The sequence below is a fragment of the Schistocerca americana genome, chromosome 7, assembly GCF_021461395.2.
Source record: "Schistocerca americana isolate TAMUIC-IGC-003095 chromosome 7, iqSchAmer2.1, whole genome shotgun sequence".
NCBI lineage: Eukaryota > Metazoa > Arthropoda > Insecta > Orthoptera > Acrididae > Schistocerca > Schistocerca americana.
In genome coordinates, this window is record NC_060125.1 from 405,918,571 (window position 1) to 405,932,888 (window position 14,318).

Genomic DNA, 14,318 nt, shown 5'->3' on the forward strand with positions numbered 1-14,318 from the left:
CAGGGATTTTACAACTTTATCAACTGGTCCGTACCATGAAACAACTGTGACTCATCCATCTAAATCTAGTTATCTGTAGACCAACTAGTAACCTGGCAACTAATAAGTAGTTATTTGTCCTGATGGATGCATCTTCAGCAGCTCATACATTCAACTGTCAGTTGCTTCAGGCAGTTTTTAACATTTATTACTGTCAATTATGACAGTGCAAACATTTATCCAGAAGCATCATGCATGCTTTACACTTACAAAACTTATTTTTACAGAATCACGAGTTGCTACTGTTTGAGAAGCATAAGACAATGCATAGTCCAACTACATGTTACTTAATCACCACTTGAAGGTCCTTGAGAAATGGAAAAACTGACAAAAAAGTGAAAACTTTATTATAGGGATTTGAAGCTTTCGTATGAGACAATTAATTGCATCAGAAGGAAAATTCACTCAAGAAAACTTCCTCGTCATAAGTGAGTAGCTCTCATTCTGGACTCTGCGTGACCTACCCTTGTTTTTTAACCTTCCCCAATCTGCTCCTCTCTCCTCCCAGAGAAAGGACTATTAATTCTGAAACTTGGGATAGTGTATGTACTTTCGTGTGTGTCTATTGGCAAAACTGAAATTTCACCTCCTGCAGCAAGTATTGGCCATTATTTTATAGCATTCAGATAAGATGCAGATCAATCCAGAAATCATAAAAGACTGAAAAATACCCCAGAAATAAATGTGAGAACACCTACATACGAATTTTTCAAATAGTGATAACTGATGCACTAGGATTTAACAATAAAACTCATATACAGTACCTTTTAGGTGTCTGATAACCTCCTAAACTTGCACTTTAAAACATCATGTACCGATAAAATTGTAAATACTCATTACATAATGCCATATACACTTAACTCCTTTACAATCAGCTTAATCAAAAATCAATGTCTTGTTGTGCAGTAGGCATATACACTTACTGTAAACCTGCATAGTAAGAGTACAATTTCCCAGATAAGGCATTGATAACCTAAGCTGCTGACTGTACATGGCAGAATGTGTGAACACAACTTTTTTTGTTTTATATTACTGTCTCGCTTGTGGGTCTAACTATCACCATCTTTTGTTTTCAAATACCCAACAGTTAGATAAAATCAACATGTTAATGTAACTGAAACACTTGGTCTTTCTCTTTTCTATTGTCAAAAGTAAAAACTCATATTTTGAAAGAATAATTCACACACCAGCAAGAAAAGTGATAAGTCAAAAAATCGTATTATTAGCTTAGGTCACTGAAAAATATGTGTGAAGTGCATAACGCGCATGAAAAATATAACACAATGTACTGCCAACAGTACTTACTTGAAATTTAAAGGAGGCTTATACTATTTCAATATAGGTTTTACATAATTATTTCTTTGAGTTTCCGGAAGAGTTGCATTGTTGAGATAAGTCACTGTTCTTGCCACAATTCGATATGTCATGAACCAAACTATCATTTGCTAGTTAAGTATTCCAATTAAAGAAGTTACACATTTATTATATATTCACACTGCCACAACATGTACATGTACAAGTACTAATTCAAAATGTATCTTCTTAATACATTTATGACCAATTCTTCAGGTTGTAACGTCGAACTGCATCTCCATATGAGGAATGAGCATAATATTCTTGGTACATTGGGTCCACTAAAGTGTCTTTTGGAAGAGTTTTATATACCGGCTCTCCATAGTATGTACCAACTTCCCAGCCTTCTACTTTAGACATGAGACTAGCTTCTTCATCTCTGTTACGTCGGAGTTGTTTCAAGTATCTGAAATGTAAAAGCTTAATTGTTGAGGAGTCTTAGAAAACAGCAAAACACCATTTACTACTAACTAAATAAGCAAAATTTCTTAATGCATAAATGTTAGTTCTGTCTTCCTCACATGTTTTTCACTGTTGCACAGAGTTTATTTCAAGTGCACAAATTTTAAAAGCTGTTGGGATCAAATAAATAGCAGCTATGAGAGAAAAGCAGTAGGCTGCAGAGGATGGAATTTTCTTACACGGATCTGCAGCCAGGAAAGCTCACTCCTGTACTCACCCAACCAGAAATTCTGTTGTTGTGCCACAGTCCTGACTAATACCCTCTATATTTAACTTCAAGCCACTCTTTTATCTTTCCTAATTCCTAACCCTACCAACATTACTGATGTACATAGTATTCATACTCAAACCTATAGACAATCAGATTTTTTTTCCTGATCACAACTTGCTTCTAAATAGTCAGACATTAGTCTGGCCTCTTCACAGTTACCCTTCTGATACAACTGCACCTATGGCTCAGAAATCTACAACTGATACAGAGAAACCCCCCCCCCCCCCTCACAGCAAGTTTGTTTGTGTGTGTGTGTGTGTGTGTGTGTGTGTGTGTTAATTATTTACAAATCTTACATAATGAGACTACAAAATCACTCTTTCTAGTACAATGTAAGTGTCAACAGAACTCTCTGTAAGAAACTATATATATATATCATTTTATTTCAGTTGAGAATTGGCCTATTAGAAGTGAACTAAAGCTTGCTTTTCTTGCAAGGTGTTACATTATTCAATTTATGGCTTGAAAATGGAGCAGTTAAGATTCTATCTGTGGGCATACCCAGTGCGGGAGGGAAGAGAAGCTCCCTCTCCCCTGAAAAAAAGTCAAACTGAAGTCGCATCCTGCTACACCCCGAATACAAACTTATCAATTCAACACCTGTTTGAAGAGAGGTAGGACATGTAGTGAATGCTGATTAGTAGCATGTGTACCCAGAACCAGTTGTCATGAAATTTCTGAACTATTTCACCCCCCTCCAAGTTCAGATCCTGGGCGCACTCTTGATTTTATCAATATAAAAGGTATCTGGTACAGTTAACAAGTCCATCTGTATCAAGATACATGGCATCAATCTTGGTCTTACTATCAGTAACATTAGCGTCTCACAAATAAAGGATATTCACCACAGTCTGTGTTTATGGGATGTGCGTTCTCTCTTAAACTCATGTTGTTCCCTTCCCTAATAAAAGCCATCATACATACACTCAATACATATTCCATAATTCTGCAACTTCCATTGTCTTTAAGATTTTGTTATGTATGGCTAACTGATATGTTTGACATTCACAGTGATATCAGTCTGCACTGCACACTCTGACACAGCACTATTACCTTCCTTCTTCCTCTCTCATGTGATATCAGAAGTAAGGTGGCTTGCAGAGTATAGATGTAGATTACACCCATAAGAAAGGATGAAATGTGGCAGGCAAGTACAAATATTTGATAGTCTGAACATCACTCAGTTTCACTTTAGCACTGACAGTCCTGCTAAATAGATACGTAATAGGACAAAATTCAGTAAGTTAATATTCTACATCACACAGAGTGGCAAAACGAAACTGCAACATCCTGGCGAGAGATGATGTTCATTTAAATAAAGCAAGGAGTTAGAGAAGAAGAATAGAGTACATTTTCTTCAGTACAAGTGAACACACCTCATCAATCACATTTGCAAATTGTACAGTAGTAACTTCAGATTGGAAAATTGGTGCATATCCACCTCAACATCACGTCAGAAGCAAACCTGCTGGTTGGAAACAGTAACAAGCATGTGATACTGCTGCAATAGCCACTCCCAAAACACTATAAATCTTGCTGCCACATTGCAACAAACCAGTTGCTGTCAACCTTTTATAAATAAATAGACTTCCACATTATTAGTATACTAACCCTACTTTACAATTGATTTTGTTTTTTAAACAGTGATTCAGATTTTTGTGTTCATGGCTCACAACGACTTTTGTTATCCAAACCATTTTTGCAACATAGTTCAGTCACAAACAAAGTCCTACATGCCACTGAAGCTGGTTGGTTAGCAGATGGTTAGGGCACTAAAAAGCAAAGTCAACAGTCCCTCAGTCCAGGGGTATGTCATCTGGAGTTAGTGGTGTCCACCAGGAACATGAAGGAGCAATAAAATCAAGGCAGTCAAGATACTACTGATGCCTGGACTGAGAAATAATTAATGGAGAAATATATGGGTTGGGCCAGTACTTACATGACAGCAGACGAGGAGTGTCCCAGAGCTCATCTGTGTCAAGAGAAACCCCACCCGCATCTCAGCCCCAAGGGTGAAGACAACAATAGAGTAAAGAATACTTCCTAGTAGGGGGATTCACAACAGCAAAAGTGAGAAGGCTGAAATGTAATGGACATCAGTTGGACCATCAATTTAAAAAGTGACAGAAATAAGTAACACAGCAGGAAGGTATCCCAACAACTCCGCGTGTGACGGGAGCCATCCCACCCACACCCCTCTGATCCCTGAGTCTTTCACCATGCAGCACTAATCTCCTTGATAGTCCAGAGTTTATTAGAGGGGCAGTAGCCCACCATATGCTGTTCCATATCCGAGTGAGTGTCCCAGGACTAATCTGTGGCAAGAGAAACCCCAAATTTGCACCAGGGATTCTCAAAGTGAATTTGGGATGAGAAATTGCTTCTCTAGACAAATGGTCTGCTTGTTGATTCCCTGAGGTACCCAAGTGCCATAGGACACACAGAAAAACAACGAAACACGCAGTCCACCTAAGGTCCGTGAGAAAATTTATGAAAAGGATAGTTGCTACTAACGATACAGTGGACATGCCAAGTCACAGATATGCAAAACAAAAAGACTGTCACACATGAGTGTGGCTTCAGCTGCCTGTGTGTGTGTGTGTGTGTGTGTGTGTGTGTGTGTGTGTGTGTGTGTGTATTTTTTCAACAAAGGATCTGCAACTTGAAATCTCCACGTTATGGTGAAACGCAACTATCCTTCGCATAATATGGTTACATTCAATCCTGGATTTTCTACTGTTTGATAACATCAGAGAGACAGTGATGAATGGCAGATATCACAGGGCAACAAGTGTAACTGTGAGTAAGCCCTGGAAATTGCTCACTGAGTCCCTGCAAATTAAAATGAAAATCAAGGGAAGTTTGTTTAATTAAATGTAGATCTATGTTAACGGCTACAAGCTCCGCTGTGAAAACACTACATGCTCCCGGCAATGAATGTTGTTCCCGACTGGCAGGAGATGTAAGAGCATGCTCCTCCCATTCGAGTTTTAGAGCCTTTAGTGTAAATGATGGCAGCACTCTTATACTCTCTGAGAACTGAAAGGAAAAAATACTGACAGGTCTTGGGAGCAACTGAAACTTTAGGACCTTGGAATAGACCAGTCTTAATGCACAGCCTGGGTACCAATTAAAGTGATGTGTGCAGGAAAGCATTCTCAGAAGGTTATGCAGACATCCTGACAGAGGGTTGAGAGATGCATATGCATTCCAAGTGGTAAGGAGACGAACACGTAGGTGAGTTTAATCAGTCATTGGGTTTCTGCATGGCTTTAGGACTGGAAAGTAATGCAAGTTAAATCAGGGCCTGGAGCCTTACAGTGAGATGAGGCAAGAGCCTGAAGCAGTTCCCAGTCAGTGAAAGGTACATTATATAATTCAGCTTGGCAATGGTGAAATATAGGGGGGATACTTTCAACTTATAATTTCTGTGTTAGAAAGGTAACTAGGTAAGAACAGGCTATCAATGCTGCCACAAAGTGGGCTGCAAGGTGTTCAGCAAGAACTGACATACCGGTATGGAGACCACACTGAAGTATGAAACCTGGAACAGTTGTTTATCTTTGGCAGCCAGGAAGAGTACAGAACTTCTCTCACACCTGGGAGGAAGATGCATACGTTCTCAAGGACGGCTCCCAGCCTTGCTTCTTGTCACATTTAATTAGATAGCACGTCTTAGCAAGGAATTGCTTAAAAGTGAGGAGGCTGGGCTGTGAAGAATGCTGCTTGAGACGTTACAGGACCCTACAATGACCCATATATCCATTGCAATGTCTTTGTTCCATCGTGGGACTGACCGACAGCGAAGTGTGCCTGTACAAAATGGAACAATTCCAGCAGTGTGGCTGATTACATTGGTCACATCTCCCACAACCTCGTCATTGCACTCTAACAGAAGGGGATGAAGGTAACAGCAAAGGTACACATCTGCCAGTTGCCTGCTCAAGGAGCCTACTGTGGTTACTTGTCCATTAGGTGGTGGCAAGAAAGTGAGAAGATCACCACAAAGTGGTCACTGTCACTAAGATCATTGCAGATCGACAAAAGTAGCGAAGCCATGAGACTGGGAGAAGAGATCATATGGTCAATAGCTGAAAAGGTGCCATGAGAAGCATGGAAGTGGGTAGATGTACCTTCATTAAGAAGGTACAGATTGAAACTGGAAAGAATCTGGTCAATAAGAAGGTTCCTAGCATATGAAGTATAACTTCCTGACTGAGGGCGGAGTGCACTGAAATCACCAAGTAGAAGAAAAGGGGTTGGGGTGGGGATTCGGAAGAGCCATTGGATTAAAGTGGTCATATCAAGGGAAGTAAGCGCCCTGCCTGGACGTAAAGAAAATGTCAAAGGGTGGTGTACTTTGCACTTTTATCTCTATTGCTTCCAACATGGTACAGAGAGGAATCCACTCGCAGACTTCTGTGCAAACCAACATGAAGACACCCCCCCCCCCCCCCTTTTGCTCTCCCAGGGCCAGTACAAGAAAACATAGGGAGTGCACTCTAATGAGGATAGGCGGAGGTCCTGGCAGAGAGTTATGAGATGCATTCCAAATGGTAATCCTACGTGAAGGCAGGTCTTAGGGAGTTGATGCCCCTCATGTACAAAAAGAGTAGGGTATGTTTGATGATCACAAAACTGTCAAATAGCAAAGCATAGTTGAGCGAGAGTTCATACCATGAGAACTGAAGATGTAACATTCTCGCTTCAGCAAGGAGACTGTCAATGGGACTAGTCTGGTAGACAACAGCTGCCAGTCGAACTCCACAATGATAGACTGGGTCTACCAATTTCAGAGCTGAAGGCACCACCAAACCATAGACTTGGCAAGTGGGACTGGACCAGAACCCGGTAGATATGAAGGAGAATAGCGCGATCTGCAACCTGAGCTGTGGACACAGAAGCACAGAGTGTTAAGCTTTCACATGCAATTAGTCTTTAGTTGGTTAATATGGAGCAGCCAAGTCACATTCTTGTCAAACAGGATTCGAAAAACGTCGGGACTGTGCAACAATATTGAAGAACTGTGTACCCAAGTACGAGTTCTAGGTCAGGATGGATTGTAGTACAGCAACAGAAATGCACGACTCGTGTCTTTGAGGGAGATATTTGGAAGTCATGGGAAATGGTGAAAGAGAAGGCCTTTCGGATGGCACCTTGGAGCTGATGTTCACCCAAGGATACACATTAGGAGCTACACCACCTAAATCTATACACATACTTTGCAAGCCACAATACAGTGCACCTCCGAGTGTACCTTGTAACACTACTAGTTGTTTCCTTCATTGTTCTACCTGCAAATACAGCGCGTGAAAAGCAACTGTGTGTTTGCCTCTGTAGAACTCCTAATTTATTTTGTCTTTGTGATCCTTATTCAAAATGTACGTTGGCAGTAGCAGAATAGTTCTGCAGTCAGCTTCAAATGCTGGTTCTCTACACTTTCTCAACATACAGCACGGAGAGGGGGGGAGGGGGGGGGGGGCGACAGAGGTCATTGATGACGATGAGAAAGAGTGTAAAATCCAACACAAAGCTCTGAAGAAGCTATTCTCTTAAGACCCATGGGGGTCTCAATGATGTACCAACTCTAACTCATAACAATCAGTGGTACAAAAGTGACGAACAAAAGACAGTAGGGAACCTTAAAAGCCCCAGTCATAGAGAGTATGTAAAATGCGATGGTGCCTAGCTGTGTCACATGCTTTATGTGTGCACAAAAAAACCACTGCAATGACATGTTGGTGCTGAAGGACTGGGACAATGATACATCTTGCCACTGTGGAGGATAAGCACCTTCTAGCCAAAAATAATTGAAGACCCTGTATAGATGCAGTCTGTGAGTAAATGGTGAATTATTGATTATGAACTGAAATTGAACCTAGGGGCATACTGTGTGATGAGTCAAGAGCCTGAAGCAGTTTGCATCAGGGAAAAGTTCATTACATAATCCGGCATAAAGGATAAAGAGAGGTTTTTTACTTGTCTTTTGTGTGTTCAAAAGGTAGCTTGCTGAGAATAGGATGCTGTCACTATCACAAAGTGCGTCGCAAGGAGGAGATTGAACATCCCAGCATTCCTTCTTCCTGTGTTTAATTAGATAGTGAGCCTTAGCACAAAGTGCTTAAAAGTGATAAGGGCGGCCCGTGAAGATATTGCGGGGTCCTTTGACGATTCTAAATAGCTGTTGAATATATTTGGCCCGCCAAGGCTACAGCCAATAGTGTCGTGTAGAAAGGGAAACAATAGTTTCAGTTGCACAGTTGATCACATTAGAGATGTCTCCCACAACCTCACCGATGCAGTTTGACAGACAGAAGATGAAGGTTACAGCAGAGATATACAACTGCAAGTCAGCTCACTGAAGTGCTCATTGTCGTTACTGGTCTGTTGCGCAATGATGAAGAAGTGACAAAGTCGACCGGAAAATGGTCACTATCACAAAGATTATCATGTAGCGGCCAATGTAGCTAAGTCACATGACTGGAGAAAGAAACTATATGGCAAATGGCTGAAAAGGTGACACGGAGGACACTGAAGTGGGTAGAAATACCATCATTGAGGAGACAAAGATCACAATCTGAAAGAAGCTGGTCAATCAGAAGGTCCTTAACATATAAAATTGCACTTCCCCATAGTGGGTGGTGCACACCGTCATCCTCATGTAGGAGACAGGAGATGGAGGGGGGTGGGGGGGGTTGGGGGGGGGGGGGAGATGCTCGATCATCCCAATATATGTAAGAGTCCCGCTTGAGGGTAAATAAATGTTACAAATGGTGATTGCTGCACACTTGCACTGTTGTTGTTGTTTCAAATGTGGTAGAGACAAGAATTCACTCACTGTCGACATGTGTGTGAACTGGCTTAAAGACCCCTCCAGGTTCTCTCTCTGAATGAATAAGTTTCTGACAGAATGCACAGTAACCTTCAAGAGTTGGAGGAAGTTCGTCAATGAAATGTGTTCCTTGGAGATCAACAGATTGCAGACCAGAAGAAAATTAGTTGTGGTTTTGCAGGTGACACTGCAGTTCTGGAGGGTGACAGTAATAGCCATTGTAGTTCCGTTGTACTATCACAGTAATGGTGTTCTGATTATGTGTGAGGGGGCCAGGAGGACAGGTCATGTACCAACACCACTCGTCAATGGTGTGGTGGAACAACATTAACAAACATCGATTCAGAGCATTCTGATGTGGGGCGATATGGCACCTCTAGGGTCACCAGAGTGTTATTTCTTCTTCTTCTTCTCTTTCGCTTCATTTGGCAGTCGAGCATATGGTGAAGCCTTGTCCACAAGTGCATAGGAACTGCACAGGAGCAGGCAGCCTTGGATCCAAAGTCTGTGGCTCCCTCTGCCACAGGCTATTTCTGGGTCACTGACCTGGAGACTTCTGGGGAGATGGTTCCTGAAAGGGAGCCTTGTCACTGTCCAGGTGCGGGGAGTCAAGGTTCCCACAGATCCACAGGTCATGCTGCAGGAACTGAGTGAGGGGAGCCACCAGTTCCTGGATTTTTCATTCTTTAATTAGGGTACCACACTTCAAGGATCAGGGAAGGAGGTCATTTCTACAAGGTAGTACACATGGTGAGTTTCTGCAAAGTGGCCAACCACAGCCTTCAGAAAATGGGTCATATATATACCCCTTGAACACATATGTCCAAAGCATTTCTTTTTAAAGCACCAAATCGAGAGTAGAAAATGGCTCTGAGCACTATGGGACTTAACATCTGAGGTCATCAGTCCCCTAGAACTTAGAACTACTTAAACTTTACTAACCTAAGGACATCGCACACATCCATGCCCGAGGCAGGATTCGAACCTGCTACCGTAGCAGTCGCGCGATTCCGGATTGAAGCACCTAGAACCGCTTGGCCACAGTGGCCAGCTCAAGGGTAGAAATACAGCTTCACATCACAGCAGCAAACCTTGATTTTGACCTCTTCTGGAAGTAAATTCCCCTCAAAAATGAGGGTGAATACCTCAAGTGTCAATCTAGCTGTCTGGCAGGCTTCGGCGTATGAACTGGATCCCACATTTCTTCAAGTATTTGCATAGTTCCTTATCTGCCTGCAGTGTTAGGTCCTGCTGAAAAATGATATCTTGTACTATGTTTAGACTCTTGCCGAGTGTTACAGGAGAGTAATGCTGAGTACTGGATAGGATACACTGTTTCAACTGAGATGGAACCACTTTCTAATTTTCTAAGGAAAGAGATTTCTCCAAATATGTTGTCAATATTCTCCACCAAGAAAACTGACTTAATAGAGAAAGGACCCTCCACCGGTCTGACTGCAAACCAGGAACTGGGGGGAGTGTTTCCGTAAACCACTTGGTTTTGCTTTTCTCCCATGACATGGCCAAGGGAAAGAAGTTCCTACACTCAAAAAGATCTGCACTGAAGAACTCTGTTCTGTCTGATGAGGGGCATTGTGACCACTGGCTGATAACTTTTCACAGTGCCACATATCCGCAGTGATGCCGCCTACTCCAGATGTGGGCTCTCCCAATGGGACCACCCAGCCACAGCAATGGCGAGTCCTGGTGCCCCCAAATGGACATGCATATACTTCTTGGCATGTGTACAGAGGTAACAGCTTGGTCATCAGTTGTGTGCCCCCTGTGTAGTCTGTGGGCTATCATTGTACAGGTACCAGATGACACCTACATGGACTGGCTACCACACTGGGTACCAAGTGACCTACCCCACACTTCCGTAAAAAAATTTTGAAAAGGTGGAAGTCAAACCCATATGTGGGGACTGACCATAAGATAAGGAAAATATGTGGTGTAAAATAATGAAAGAGGGAAGAACCATAACTGACATCCTACAAGAACTCTAAGACAGACAGTAAGGAATCTGTCCTAGAAAAAGTCTGAGAAAAGATATGGTCAGAGAGTAGCACAGGAAGTGCCAAGTACTGCAATGTCTTGGTGACCCATGCTCGCCAAGCACATATTCACAAAAGATGTAGGAGGCTCCTGATGGCACAGGCATATGGGGGCTTCATTATGCTATGGGGGATATTCACCTGGGCTTCTACAAGGCCTGCAGCAGTCAAGTAGTCACTGAAGGTACCATGACAGCTATGGACAATGTGAACATTTCTATGAACCACCTGCATCCCTTCATGTTTGATGTCTTCCTCAAGAAAATACCACCTTCCAGAATGTCAAAGTCACCATCAAGCTACAGCATTTAGAGGAACATGACAACTCACAATGTCTTGGCCAGCAAATTCAACTAACCCGGGACGCTATCGGGGACGTGAACTGTGTCCTTTAACAACCAGCCCATAACGTATGGGATTTACACGACCTACATATGGACATATCACATACAATCTCTGTTGTATTGCATTGCAAAGGTGAACAAATTTGCTACTAACCACATGGGCATGATATTCTGGCTCATCTGTGCATGTTACTGCATCTACCGCAAAAGTTTGAGTTTACCATTAATACTGACCACAAAGTCATTAATATATAACATAAACAGAAAGGATCTCAACACACTTCAAGGAGGCATGCCCAAAGACTCTCCATCCAAATCAAAACTTTTAGTTTTCGTCACCAACTATATCTATTAGGATGCATAATAATTTAATTGCTTTATCCGTAACAAACTCCAATATTTCTCTCTGCCAGATGTTTTCTTCTAAATGTGTGTACATAAAAGGTAACAAATGTACTAGTTCTACTACGAAAATGTTCAAATGTGGAAAAATAATTGAGCTTGGCTCCAGTTATACTATAACAACACAACGAGTGAGACACTGTACATAACAGTGCAAACTAAGGTAATAGGGCAGGGCTTTTGGTGAGGTGCTATCTGTGTGAAGTCCAGGTTGAAGCGTGTCACTGTAAAGATGTTTGGTCTGTGGGGTGCTCAACTGCGGGGTCATCACTGCCCTACAAAGTCCCAAGTATTACGTATGGTGTCACTGCCAGACACCACACTTGCTAGGTGGTAGTTTAAATCGGCCGCGGTCCATTTAGTACAGGTCGGACCCGCGTGTCGCCACGGTGTGATCGCAGACCGAGTGCCACCACAAGGCAGGTCTCGAGATATGGACTAGCACTCGCCCCAGTTGTACGACGACTTTGCTAGCGACTACACTGACGAAGCCTTTCTCTCATTTGCCGAGAGACAGTTAGAATAGCCTTCAGCTAAGTCAATGGCTACGACCTAGCAAGGCGCCAGTAGCCTTACATAGTTTGATAGTTATCGTATGAAATGTCTCATCAAGAACGATGTATACAACAAGGATTAAAAGTTAAGTAATAGCAGCTACGTACTTTTCTTGCTACCATTCATTACGTATCCTGTTTCAGACCTCTATCTAGCCTAAGTGAGATTACGCGTGCCTTTCGGCTACTTCAGTGTGGCGTAGCTGTCTTGTTACGCCACAACATTACGCAACCCAATTTTTGTACACAGTCCAGTCTAGCCAATGTCACAAAGGATAATGACTAAATGATGAGGACAACACAAATACTCAGTCCCTGGGCAGAATGGCACTGTAATGAGTATCTTACTGTTGAATCCACTAATGTGGTTTTCACTCAGTGTCAGCATATAGTCGATTAACTGCTAGTTATCACCAAATTAGTAGTGTTGAAATGAAGATGACAGAGTTAACTACTGAAAAGCATATGTTCTTGCAAACACCTTACATATTTTCTGGTCGTCATATACTGGTATCATTGTGCTAATAGGGAACTATGATAACTTTACCAATGGGTCTCAAAAACGCATCTCCGAGACTTCTAAAAAATTCCATTAAACAATAGACATTCACATACAAAAAAATTACACTCTGACACTCACGTTCTCTCCTGACATATGAGTAAACAAAACCATAGTATGCCAAGTGTGCTTACCACAATAATACAACATAAAACTAAATACTTATCGTTTACGATACAATACTAACTCTCTGTCCCTCTCGGCAAGCAACATTGGAAAAACTGCAAGTCGTCCACTTCTCATCTCGATCTCCTCACGACGAATAAGACGATAGTTCAAGTAGTATGCATACAATCCAGCAGCGGTTATTCCAAAGTATCCTAGTATCATAGTCGAACCTGGAAGTGTTTACGACATAAGTAACTGACTAATTATGCGAGGCACTGGCACACGATGAGCAGAGTTATGTACAATGTCTCCAAATGTATATTACATAAACAGGAATGTAATAGCCAAGGAAACAACATGTCACATGCCTACAAGCTGATTTTATGGTACACTTAAGTAACTTCACAATACAAAATACATGACTTGATCTCTTTATTACTACAATGTTTTTTTTCCCTTTTTTACAAATAAATGCACTATAATAGTTACCGCTAAAATATGTCTTGGCAGGTATCCTTGCAAACTTTATTGACTGATAGCCTCCTGGGGGCGGCATATCTTGTACTTTTGCTGTTGACATTTTGATTCACAATAAATATTGTTTTTTTTTTTTTTTTTTTGCTATGCAATAGCGGTTACCTACACCACAAAACTTATCACCTCCACCTCCCCCAGCAGACGGGTCAACAAACTTAAAGATAGAACATTTCCAACGATAACATTTTTCTTGTATCTCCGGTGCCCCTTTACACAAATGCGGTTCATAGAGATGCAGTGTATTGCTAGAAGAAAATGTTTTACGTTGGGAACAAGTCAGGGAATACATCAAACATCTGAAACAACTATACAGTAAATATTTGCACAAATTGTGTCTGTTAAAGGCGAGCAACGATACGAAGGATCTGATACATACATTCCACGTCTAAAGGCCCGTCCACACGCAACGATCTGTCTGCGCAAATGTCTGCGCACATCACATCTGCGCAGACAGATCGTTGCGTGTGAACAGAAGATTTGCACCAACCTGAGGTGTGTGCAAACCTGGAAGTTGGAGTTGGAGGTTTGAGCGAAACCTCTCAAATCTGTCGGTTCAAACCACATCTGCGCAGACAAGTTGGAGCGTGTGGACAGGAGATCGTCGCAAAACTGGCGCGAAACAGCTGTTTGCTCAGTCTAGTGTTTGTATTTGTGTGCACAGGGCATTAAAATGGCTGATACTCGTCAGTGTTCTCGAGAGTTTGTAAGTGAATTCATTGAAATATACAGAAACCACCCATGTTTGTGGAAGATTAAAAGTAAAGAATATAGTGATCGAGACAAAAAGACAGCAGCATACAATG

At 41.9% G+C, this 14,318-nt stretch overlaps 1 protein-coding gene across 1 annotated transcript; it reads right to left on the minus strand.

Annotated features, from left to right (window-relative positions):
- Positions 1-1,501: 1,501 nt before the first annotated feature.
- Positions 1,502-13,650, minus strand: LOC124622590 (NADH dehydrogenase [ubiquinone] 1 alpha subcomplex subunit 13). Its single transcript, XM_047148339.1, has 3 exons — positions 13,468-13,650; positions 13,058-13,208; positions 1,502-1,798 (listed from the first exon to the last, which is right to left on the minus strand). Exons 1-3 carry the CDS (start codon positions 13,556-13,558, stop codon positions 1,591-1,593), a joined length of 450 nt encoding a protein of 149 aa, XP_047004295.1. The 5' UTR covers positions 13,559-13,650; the 3' UTR covers positions 1,502-1,590.
- Between the last annotated feature and the right edge of the window lie 668 nt (positions 13,651-14,318).

What these genes read in the sequence shown, in the direction of transcription:
- LOC124622590 (XM_047148339.1), bottom strand. Translation starts at nt 13,558, where the DNA reads ATGTCAACAGCAAAAGTACAAGATATGCCGCCCCCAGGAGGCTATCAG. An exon ending in TGCCAAGACATATTTTAGCG is followed by an intron (nt 13,209 to 13,467) that starts GTAACTATTATA and finishes AAACACTTCCAG; the next exon opens with GTTCGACTATGATACTAGGA. An exon ending in CTTGCCGAGAGGGACAGAGA is followed by an intron (nt 1,799 to 13,057) that starts GTTAGTATTGTA and finishes TTTACATTTCAG; the next exon opens with ATACTTGAAACAACTCCGAC.